This window comes from Calidris pugnax, unplaced genomic scaffold, assembly GCF_001431845.1.
Source record: "Calidris pugnax isolate Ruff unplaced genomic scaffold, ASM143184v1 scaffold2, whole genome shotgun sequence".
NCBI classification, from domain to species: domain Eukaryota; kingdom Metazoa; phylum Chordata; class Aves; order Charadriiformes; family Scolopacidae; genus Calidris; species Calidris pugnax.
The window spans coordinates 734764-746969 of NW_015090766.1; the positions used below are offsets into that span (position 1 = coordinate 734764).

The 12206-nt window shown below is 40.6% G+C and overlaps 1 protein-coding gene across 1 annotated transcript; it reads left to right on the plus strand.

Annotated features, from left to right (window-relative positions):
- The first annotated feature begins 223 nt into the window (after positions 1–223).
- Positions 224–4842, plus strand: RMI1 (RecQ mediated genome instability 1). The gene has a single exon (XM_014936318.1). It carries the CDS (start codon positions 2047–2049, stop codon positions 3922–3924), a length of 1878 nt encoding a protein of 625 aa, XP_014791804.1. The 5' UTR covers positions 224–2046; the 3' UTR covers positions 3925–4842.
- The last annotated feature ends 7364 nt before the right edge of the window (positions 4843–12206 follow it).

Below are 12206 nucleotides of genomic sequence, written 5' to 3' on the forward strand. Positions count from 1 at the left end.
CCCCCCGCCTCACCTCAGCCCCTCACCTCATCCCCCTCACACCACCCCCCGCCTCACTTCGGCCCCTCATCTCGGCCCCCTCACCCTCACACCACCCGCCGCCTCACCTCGGCCCCTCACCTCAGCCCCCTCACAGCCCTGGCCCGCAGAGACAGCGCTGCGTGTGTGTATGCGGGCACTTTACTGCTGAAGTACCTGCGCGGTGTCTTCCCAGTGGTGGAGCTTTGGGGAGAGCTTGAAGGCAGCGTGTTTTTTCTTTGCTGCAGGCTATAGTGGCAAAAAGAACTCCAAACCTGGTGTTTCTTTATGGTAATTTTTGCTTTCATTGCACTCTGTAGGGAGGCTGAGCTCCTTGGTCGTCCTTTCTGAGGGGTTCAACATAATCCAGACACAATAATATCTCTTTAATGTTTTTATCAATGATCTGGATGCAGGAGTTGAATGCACCGTTAGCAAATTTGCTGATGATACTAAACTGGGAGGTGCTGCTGCACCTCAAGGGACAAGAGGCCTTGCAGAGGGATCTAGATAGATTGGAGCACTGGGCAAACAGCAACGGCATGAAATTTAACAAGAACAAACGCCAGATTGGCAGGAGTACAAATTGGGAGACAAATTTTCCTGCAGAAGGGGATCTGGGGGTGCTGGTTGACATCAGGCTCAATATGAGTCAGCAGTGTGCCCTGGCAGCCAAGAGGGCAAACTGCGTCCTGGGGTGCATCAAACACAGCACAACTTGCCGGTCAAAAGAGGGGATTATCCCACTGTATTTAGCTTTGGTGTGGTTTTACCTTGGCTACTATGTGCAGTTATGGGTCCTACAATTTAAGGATGTTGGTACTTGAATGCCTCCAGCAAAACTGGTGAAAGGGCTGGAAGGCATGTCCTATGAGGAGTGGCTAAGGACTTCAGGCTTAGGGAATAGCAGGCTGAGGAACGACCTCATTGCTGTCCACAACCTCCTGAGGAGGGGAAGTGGAGACAATGGTGCCGATCTCTTCTTGGTATCCAGGGGTAGGACGTGTGGGAATGGTTCCAAGCTGCACCAGGAGATTTAGACTGGACATCAGGGAACATTTCTTTAGAGGGTGGTCAAACACTGGAACAGGCTTCCTGAAGAGGTGGTCCATGCTGAGTGCCTGGCAGTGTTTAATAGGCATTTGGACAACATGCTTAATAACATGTTTTAGCTTTTGGTCAGCCCTGAATTGGTCAGGCAGTTGGACTCGATGATTGTTTAGGTCGCTTCCAACTGAAATACTATATTGTACTCTATTCTATTTTAGCATAGCTACTTTCTAAACTAACAAGAAGCTAGAGCTTCTTAGCCAGTGATGTTCCTGAGATGATGCTTGCCAAGAGCTGGTACTATTGCAGTCAAACCCTGCACTGGGTCTCTAGATAACAATGATGTTTCAAGCTAGCTTTCTGTTGTGGGGTACAAAGCTTTCATCCAGTTACAGTATAAAAGTCAACAAGGGGCTGACAGATGCCAGCTTGGTTCTGTTGTAAGTGGGGTCTCTTGTTTCATAACAGTGCTGATGAGATGGGAGAATAACTTCTCAGGTCAATTTCCAAAGTAAAATGTGTGGTAACGGCAGCACCCGCAGAAGTAAAACCAACAAAAAAGAGAGGGCATACCTATAACAACCTACTTCTGCATTGGTTTTTTTGGTCCATTTGCTTTTCATCCATAACAAAAGGGTTCTAGTTATGTTTCTAATTAAATCAACAGAAAAGAAGAAGTCACCAAGCAGGTTACTTGTAGAATACTTTCCTGTTACTTCATGATGAGTAAACTGCACATAATTTTTATGCCGATTGAAACTTTAAATGTTGAAAACGCATATTTATTTTTAATATCTGTAGAAGCATTTTTCATTTAAATCAACTCTATGTTGTTACACTAAGAACAGCAAAACTTTGAATGGAGAGCAAATTTCTGTGTAATACGAGCAAGAGAGTGGTCATAACTTTATCTGTTGTCACAAGAGTAAATATGTCTTTTTGGGTTTTGTTCTAGGGAATTCACTCTCTTAAAAGAAAATGTCTACAGCTAATGTTGCAGCAAGAGTGGAAACTTGGCTTTCATCCACATGGCATGTTAAAGTTCCTTTGACATGGCTGGAAGCGTGTATTAGTTGGATCCAGGAAGAAAATGGTGGTAATAACTTAAGTCAAGCTCAGATTAACAGGCAGGTGTTTGAGCAATGGCTTCTTACTGATCTAAGAGATTTGGAATACCCCATTTTGCCTGACTGCATCTTAGATGCTCCCAAAGGAGAGTTGTCAGGCTTCTACTCCATACAGATTGATTCACTTCTTGATGTTAGCCAGCCAGCGTATTCCCAGTTGCAGAAGCTAAGAGGGAAAAATACTGTAAATGAAGAAGTAACAGCTGTGACACAGGCTTTCCCGAAGCCCTGGGAAGCAAAGCCTACTCGAATGCTGATGCTGCAGCTAACTGATGGGATACATCAGATTCAGGGCATGGAGTATCAACCAGTGCCTGTCCTCCACAGTAACCTTCCTCCTGGAACAAAAATCACTGTACAGGGTAATATTGCATATCGTCTTGGAGTTCTTCTGCTTAAACCAGAAAATGTGAAACTGTTGGGGGGTGAAGTGGATGCTCTTCTGGAGGAGTATTCTCAGGAAAGAGTCCTTGCTAGGTTAATAGGAGAAACAGAAAACCCTAATTCTGCTGGGCAAGCTGGTCACAACCAAACTGCTTCAAGGCCGGTGCATGAATTAGAACAAATTCCAGGCCCTTCAGATGAAGAGCTTTTAGCCAGTCTTGATGAAAATAACGGATTTTCTTTAAATAATGAAGCATCTTTAGAAAGTGGATACTGCAGTAGAAGCAACAATTTTAGTACAGCCTCAGGTTCGCTGACTGCACACAATGGAAATGGTTTGCTGCAGGAATCTGGAAGTCCTTTGCCTCATTCAGATGAACACGTTTCACCTCCCACAGAATATGTCGATGGCTTTTTAAATGACTTGCCTTTAGAAGATGACTTTCTTCTGGAAGAAGAGATGCAAAGAGAGCTGGAAGAAGTGCCGCCAGTGGTCATGAACAGAAACATAGGTTTAATTGCTGAGAGACTTCCACATACATCTAGAAGCTCTTGCAATTCATCTTTAAATGGCACTTGTGAAAAAGATGATGTGAATGGGAGAGATAAGCCTGTAGAAGCTACCAGCAAGCAAAAGACTTTTGGAAGAACAGTATTTGATGGAGATGGAAATAGCATGAGTAGTTTTTCACAGCACAAGAGTGTACATCAGACATGCAGTTCTACAGATTTTGCTTTGGAAAATCCTTCTGAGGAAAGGCAGAATGATACAGACCTAGATGAGAGCAGATGTAAGCCCCAGCACTCTTCTGACAGCAGGCTGTTAAATTGCAACCCTGTATTTTTCTCAAAAACAGATCCAGAATTAGATCCGCATGTTTCCCAGACCGTTTCTTGTAGAGCAGTAGAGGCACTTGTAGACTTGGATTCTCCACCTTTCACGTATATTTCCCTTCTTCTGGCAAAAAACCCAGAAACTGTTACAATTCTGAAAGTTAAATGTTTTATTGTTACTCTTACTGGAAACCTCACAAGCAGCAATGGATCCTGGGGTATAAAGGCAAAAATTTCTGATGGCTCAGCTTATCTTGAAGTAGATTTTGCTAATGATATTCTAACAAGTTTGATTGGCTTTTCAGTGCCTGAAATGAATAGGCTGAAAAAGGATCCAGCTTTACATCTAAAGCTTAAGGATGGTTTAGAGAAATGTCAAAAACAACTGATAGATCTCTGTTGTTTGATGACTATAGAGTTTAATCCACTTCAGTCTAAAGCCACTGTATTACTTCTCCAGGATGCTGATGCAAGGCACCTAGAACAATTAAAGAAACGTTTGAATAAATAACATGTGCAAACTTGCAGACTGTGTATTAAGGAACATTTAAGTCAGATTTCCCCTGAAGGACTGCTGAAAGTTAAATTTTAAAGTTAAGTGGTATGTCTTTTCTCTTACCAGGAAAAATAATGGAAAACTGAGAGGAGGAATGACTTGTTGGAGCGAGACTTAGTAGTTTATTTCTTATGGTAATAGTATTGAAATAAGCTTTCAAATATTTCTGTCTTGATTTAAAATACTCTTGTATCACTTTTATTCTGCAAAATCCTCGGTGTCCTTAATTAGTGGAGTAGCAGAATTTGTCAGAAAATGGGTAATAACAAACAAACTATATTGTTGTTATACTTTTTCAAGGATGATTACTTATTTGATTTTTAAAAGGTAGCTATAGGAGACTGTCAATCTTTTCTTGGAGGAAAGCAGTTGAGCAAATTCAAACAAAGAATTATTGTTTAAATGCAGTCACTTCTGACTATGCCAACCTGAAAACTTGGAATACTTATTCAGTGTGAAAGAAACTGAAGCATAGAGAAATGAAATATTTTCTTCTAAATGTTCAGGTGTGAGGGGAAAAAAATGCTACCGTATACATAAATGAGATAAAAAGCTGTATATTTTTTTAAAAAAATAAAGTGCCAAATATTTTAAAATGTTTTATTAACAGAAAAGAATTTTTATAACATGGGAAATCTTATTTTTTTCATGTTAATGTTAATCATTGCTAATAGTTTTGAATGCACAGGCAAGGCCACCTTGTTCATTCTTATGATTACTTGTCTAACCTATTCATAGTGTAGCCAAATACTTGTGCTACAAACCTGTTGTATGTGTGTATTTAATGTTGGTCTTAATTTTGATTTATTTTTTTTTAATTCTGATTTTAGAATGTATGAAAATAAATGTATTAAAGCTTTCATTTAAACTTTGGTGGAACCTGTTTAGTCACTTTAAAAGAGAAATATGCACCTTGTTGAGTGTATGTTGAGTGTATTGATGATTGGTTTTTTTGTTCTTCCTTTTCCTTCTTCCCATCCTAAAATTGGTAGCCAGGAGAGGGATTTTTCAATTGGGCTGTCAGTATCTTTTTTCAGACCCTTTTCTTTCCCTGAGCAATGTCTATTAGACCTTTGGGAATTACTGTGAGAGACTGTCAGTACTGCCCTACTGCTCTGTCCCCAATTGAGAAGCATCCTTTGAGACTCCAAATGACCTACAGAAAACTAGCAGTAATTTGCTAAGTAAGGTAAAAACAGAGAAAGGTGGAGGAGGAGGAATCTTGAGCTTTTTCAGGCTTTATTTTATACAGTTTAAAAACACGTAAATTCCTGTGTCCCTTTCCTTCCTCTCCTTCCCTTTCTCTCCCCACTCCAAAGAAAACCTGAGCAAACCTTCACCCATTGAATCATCTTCAGGTATATCTTCTGAGGCTGTTGGGAATTGTGCATCATTTAGAAATACAGCAGCAAAAGCTTTTGCCTGTGTGGAATCTATATTGCTGGATCTTTAGTTACAGTGACAATAAAAATTGCTTGTTCTTAGGAAACTGATGAAGCTTCGTCTCATGTAATCCTTGTACAAAGTAGCACAGCTGACTGTGAACCTTTAGTGCGGTCTCCTGGAAACATTTCTTTTATGATGACTTATGGCAACTTCATTTGAAGCTTTGGCATTATCATGTAAAAGCATAGGAGTCCTTAAAGTTCAAGCTAAATGAATAATCCACAGATTTTATTCCATTTGTGCAAAGCAAGAGGAATGTCACTCAAAGCAAGCAATCAAATTAAGTGTTATCTTTGTTTGAGCTGATGAAGTTGCAGAGGCCCTTCTTTTTCTGCATTTGTATTAAGGTTTAGTCGTCTGCTAAAAAGTGCATGCATCTTCCATCCTATTCCCTCTCCCTCCTTCCTTTCCTCCCTCCCTCCCACCTTAAAGGCCCTGTTATTTGTCTGACTTCCTTCTCTCCCTCCCCCCGTTGTCCTTATCTTCATTTTCAGGATGTTCTTCCTGGAGGGCTACTCTGTGCCTGTTCTCCAGTGCAAGCAAGCAGATAAATCTCAGTATTGCTAGCTGTTTAGAGCTTGACTGGTCCATAGATATTTCAGTGCAGTTTTCTAGCATATAATGATTTCAGGCCTGTGTTTAAGCTTTCAGAATTAATGAAAAGTATTGCATAGTTTTTCAGGTAAGAAAAGGAATGAAATGAAATTACTTTGAGAAAGCACACTTAGTTAAGAGCAGTCTGTCAAGCAGAAAATGGCATGTGTGGCTGTGTGTACCAGTCACTGGTTCACGCCTGCTCACTTTACTGGCTCTCGGAACCAGCTTCTTTATTGCTAGTCTTACCACTTTTGTGCAGTGTATATGCATTTTTGTGTGGATGTTGCCTCAGTGTGCCAAGCAGTGGTGCATGTACAGTTTCGGAAGCTGTATTCTTCAGCAATGTTTTCATATTAATGGGAAAAATAAACTCCATATTTTTTAATTGATGATCACAATGGAAACTTCCAACTAATTCAGTTTAAAAGTACGAAACCTACAATATTCTCACACAATTATTTGGATGGTGTTACATTAATGATGAAAGTTTGCTCTTCTTGCCTTTCTTACAGTTATTAAAGAAAATGAAAACAATAAATTGGCTATGGTGGTGCCAGGTACCAGGAGCCAGAATATCCCATTTAAAAGCTCTGTCGCTAAGGCAAGGGGCAGTAGAAAAAAGAAAGTTCTCAGAAATTTTTCTTCACCCTACTTCCTTTAAAGGTATCCACTCTCAAACTGTAGAACAAGGCAGTGGCTGGACTGAAGAATGTGGCAGGTTTCCAGGTAAACAAGGCTGGAAGAACAGCTTGAGGACTAGCCTAATCCTACCGATACTAGTTTCACCACAACGATGCATGTCATTATAACCCAGCAACTTCTTCCGTGTTGAGTGAAGGCAGTGTCCTGAGGAAGCAGCAGCTAGTTAAGAGAGCGTCATTTTGAAGTATCAATTAGGAATGTTATGGGATTTCTTAAGCTGTTGTACTGCTCCAGTACTGTGACTTCACACTAAAATAATTACGTATTTCAGGTCTTATCAGTAGGAGAAGTTTTCACAGTAGCTGAGCATGGAAGGTGATTAGGTATAACAGTAAATATAACATTTGGTTCTAAATATAAAGCCCCATTTCTTAATGTCTTGCTATAATATCAAGCATTTCTGTTTAGAATAAAACGGAAAAAACTTTTAAGCTTTTTGTTATAAAGAGGGAAGAGTGATTTTTAGCACAGTACTTACAAGTTACCTGGTGGTAAGCAAACCTAAATGTATTTATCTGGGAGGAAAGGGCAAAAAGGACTTTAAAATGTAAATAGTACATCTCATTTTGCATCCAATTCTCTGTATTCTAGAAGGAACAGAATGCCAATAGTAATGACAGCAAATGAGATATTAAGGGCAGCCTGACATTACAACTCTCTTCAATTCAACAGAAGTTTTATATAAATTGGCTTCTCATCTAAATGTGTGCGTGGCATACTCTTGTATCAGTGTGTCACTCTTTAATCTTTTTTTTTTTTCCTTAATTTCCTAGTTTGAGGTAGAACAAAACCAATTTTCTTTTCAGTAATTTTACTTCCCAGTTAAGTCTCTTCTAACTAACTGCACTCTGAAATTAATGGCGTGTTTTTCAGACAGGGTCTGCCTCTAGCAATGATAAGGCTGCATGCTTATAGTTAATACCCAGGAACGGTGTGCAGAGACGCTCTTGCGTATATGTATTGCTTTAACAGCCAGGCTCAGGTAACTTTGTTGTCCACCACATGGAAGGGTTAGAAGCAGGAGAATGTAGAGGGGTTGTATCTGTGGGGAGGAGAGGACAGGAGAGGTGACCCAAACTTGGCCAACAGGGATATTCCATCCCATCTGCCCCACGCTCAGCGTAAAAGCTGAGGGACCAAAGGGGTCAGAGCTCGTTCTTCAATGGACGGCGTCCAAGAGGATGCTGTGTGTTCGTCTGCCCTTGATCCCAGTCTGTGCATCCACATCCCAGACAGGAATCCAGTTCCTGTCTATTGCTGAGTCCAGTCTGGGACTTTCCCAGTGCCTGCCAGTAAGTGATCATCATCCTGGGAGCTTGGTACTGGTTTTGTTGTTAGTTCAGTGAGCAGTCGAGCCCAAACCATGACAATATTGTTTATATTTCATCATTTTCTCATTAAGATTACTATGGGGTTTTTTTATTATTAGTATTTCATTGAAATAATTTATTTGCTTTTCAGCCTGTAAGTCTCTCTCCCCTATTCTATCTTCTTCATGCATTTAGTGGCCATCCCAGCCTAAACCACAACACTTAAGGATTTTTTTTCCCTATTTAAAGTGGGTTTTCTAACAGGGCAGAATTGCAGTGTGTTGCGGTCAAAGTTTGTCCTGCTTCTGGTCCTTAGGCTTCCTCTCAAGGCTTAACAAACCCAGTTCTCTCATCCTCTCCAGGGAGTGGCATGTGCTCCAGCTCCCTGACCACCTTGGCAGCCGTCTGCTGGTCACCTGCTTCACTATGTCACTGGCTTTCTTGTGCTAGGGAGCTCTAAATAGGACATGGAACTCCACAGGCAGTCTCACGTGTACTGAAAGCAGAAGGTGCTCGCTTTCTTGGACTGCCTCTGATAGAGCCTGCTATGTGGCTGGTCGTTTCCATTGCAGGGTCACACTGCTTACTTAGGTTCAACCTGCCCACCGGGGCGCACAGGTCTTACTCCGTGAAGCCTTCTGACCGGTTGGACCCCCACCTATACTCATACATGGGGTTATTTCTGCTAAGATAAAGGACTTTGCGTTGGCCTTTGTTGATCTTAAGGAGGTTTCTATCAGTCTGTGTGTCCAGCCCATATAGTACTGATTCTCTAGCACTGACTGCTTGCTTTCCTTTTCTGCTCTTCTCCCTGCCCCTCGTCTGGTAGCTTCCTCCCCCGCACTCCAGCTTGCTCCCGCCCCTTGTACCTTACCTGTGTGATGAGAAACCTCTTCCTAGAGGGAAGCTTGAGCAGACCTGGCTTGGTTTTGGTAGACTCATGATGGCAGTTCCTAGTCACCATCTCCTTCACGTGCTTAGTTAGGTATGGGCTCAGGGAGGACCTGCTCGAACCTCTGGGACTGGGGTCAGGCGGCTCACTTGGCATTCCTGGATCCTCCTCCCTGAAAATGGGTGGGACACTACCTTCCAGGCATCAGTCCCCTGTGTACTTCCTTTGTCATATCTCAGCTCTGTCAGGGGTTGCTTGCCCATCTGTACAGGCATCCTGCTGCACCACCGTGTTTTTCTGCACTGCTCAGTGTTGGTGTGCTTCAAAGAGTTTATCCTGAAGAGCAACCCACTGCCCTGGGTCTTCCTGCCTGCCTGGGCAGTTTCCCGCTGGATCCAAGAGATCCTTAAATAAGCTGCAGTCAGATCTCTTGAAGCTCAGAGATGTGTTATTTAACTCGCACACCTCGTTGAGCATTTAAAATTACACAATGTCAAGGTCACTGCAGCCAGGACTGCCCTCAACCTTTCTGGCTTGCTTTCTTGTTTGTGAGTGGTGGGTCCCACACAGCTTTTCCTGGCATCTACTCATTGATCACCTGCTTCTTTCGGTGTCTGTATGGCCTGTGTAAGCTGTAAGTTTTTTTAGGAGGAGGACTGTATCATAGGCTTCATATTGTAATACAAGTAGAAGTTAATGCTGGCTTTAAATAGTTTAATACCTTTTACTATATTGGCAGGATGGATGGTGGAAGAACACAACTTGTTTGACTAGGCAATACTGTGTAAAAAGTAATGGTAATATACAGCCTGTTGTTTTGTGGCAGATGAATACCAAAAAAATCTGACTTTTACATTATTTTCAAGGATAAACCTGTCAACAAATTTTCATTAATATAAAAAAGGGCAAAGTGCAGGCTTCCCAAGTACCATTTGTATTGGTAATACAGCCTGGCAGCACAGCATGAACCAGAAGTGAACGGGTGTTGGGTGAACTGAGAGAGACATTCATAGAAGGACTTACAGACAGAGGGTTTTCAGGACAAGGATATTTCCCTATTTCCTGAGGGAGCCCTGGCAAGGTTACTGCAGCAAAGAAAAAGAAATTTGCCTCAATTCTGTGGCTACTCAAAGAGCAGTAGGAATTTCAATCCAAGTGGCTGAAAGCATCTAATTTTCAGCTCTGTTATCTGTAGGTGGAGGTGGGAGCTGAGAGACATTCAGTACCAACTGCTCTTTAGTCGCTAAATGAGCATCTCCATGCCCAGTGATTTAGCCTTTTTAGAAGCACTTAACTCCTTGTACAAACTGCACAGAGAACCTGTACCACAGCAAACCTGAGAACTTGGCTGGTATAGACCACTCTGACATGTTAAGAAACTTCTTTGTGTTTGCATCTATGGTAATTTTGAATTTTGTCCTTGGATGAGAACAGCCTTTGCTATAGAGGGGGAAAAAAAACCCACCAAAACAAAAAACCTCAACAAACCAAACCCAGATTATTTCTGCATAAAGGGTCAAGGGTTTGTCTAATGATGGTAATTACAGGACAAGTATGAGGCAATGGTAGCATTAACTGCAGCATATGATCTCACTTTTAAGTATTGGCAGAATCACAACCTTCACAAAGCATTCTTTTGGATTTAAAAAAATCTTAAAATCCTGACGTGAAAATATGCATGTGTTTAGATAATCTGTGATGGAAAAGAGTGTGATTTGAGAAAATTAAGAAGAAGTGTTCTATTGCACTAACAGCATTGAGGAAATAAATGTAATTACAAGCTAAGTATTCACAACTGACTTTTCTGCATTTAGGACAATTTTTTTTAATATTTACAATTACAATACAATCATCATTTAACAGATGTGTACTATATATAAAATATCAGCAAATGTTATTACTATTAAACCACAAGTCTGGCATTTATTGTAAAGAAAAACAGACTTAGCAGCACCAGCGCCGCTGGTTGCCTAAGCACATGCTTAGTTAATTTACCCCCTGGTACCAGCTGTTAGTTTAATTGCCCCCATACAGTTTTTCTAAACTATAAAATGCCATTAAATAGAAAGTGTAAATAAGGATCTACTTGCAATTTAAAACATTCAAATAATCATTTAATAGATACATTTTTGTGAAAACACATGTGTATTGTCTGGAACCTTTTAATTGCAGATTGGTAAATGCAAATACTGATGAAAAATGCCCTTGAGCTGCCAAGACCATGCTGCCAAGCATATGTGCAGCAGGGCCTATATAAAATAAATGTTATACCACTTTAAAATATCCATTGAAGTATGCAAGAACACTGACATAAGTTTTACTTTTTGTTTCACAAGTGGTCAAACACAAAGTTGATGGGAATCAGCTGTTAGATACTATAAGTGATCCCATTTGATAGTTCAGGCAAAGCCAAAATAGGAGAAAATGAGATGTCTTAGCTATAGGGTCTGTTGCTGTTCATAAAAGGACATGAGGTTGATGCCTCACAATGGTTTTAATAACTACATTCGCTTTTGTTTATGACATTCTTATTCTCTAATGCTGGTGTTGTGGAACATAGCTTATAATCTTATTTAATGTAAAATAAGAGAGAATGATGTCAAATGATCCTTTGCCTCTGGTAAAATACTGTATCTACTGCCACTGCTATTGGTGATGGTAGATGACTAATCGTGAGACAAAAAAAACCATTGAAGTATGCAAGAACACTGACATAAGTTTTACTTTTTGTTTCACAAGTGGTCAAACAGCAGTGGTCAAACAAGTGGGAATCAGCTGTTAGATACTATAAGTGATCCCATTTGATAGTTCAGGCAAAGCCAAAATAGGAGAAAATGAGATGTCTTAGCTATAGGGTCTGTTGCTGTTCATAAAAGGACATGAGGTTGATGCCTCACAATGGTTTTAATAACTACATTCGCTTTTGTTTATGACATTCTTATTCTCTAATGCTGGTGTTGTGGAACATAGCTTATAATCTTATTTAATGTAAAATAAGAGAGAATGATGTCAAATGATCCTTTGCCTCTGGTAAAATACTGTATCTACTGCCACTGCTATTGGTGATGGTAGATGACTAATCGTGAGACAAAAAAAACCCAACAAAGCCACCCAAAGTCCTCTGGTTTTTTTCTACCACGTAATACCAGTTAACCAGACTATTCTTTTCCCAATTATATTTAAAACTCCTGATTCGGTAATCATTCTCCTATTTCTGCAATTTGAAAAACATGAATGGACAATTAGCTTGATCTAATGATATCTTTGTAGCAGCCTTTATAATAACCACT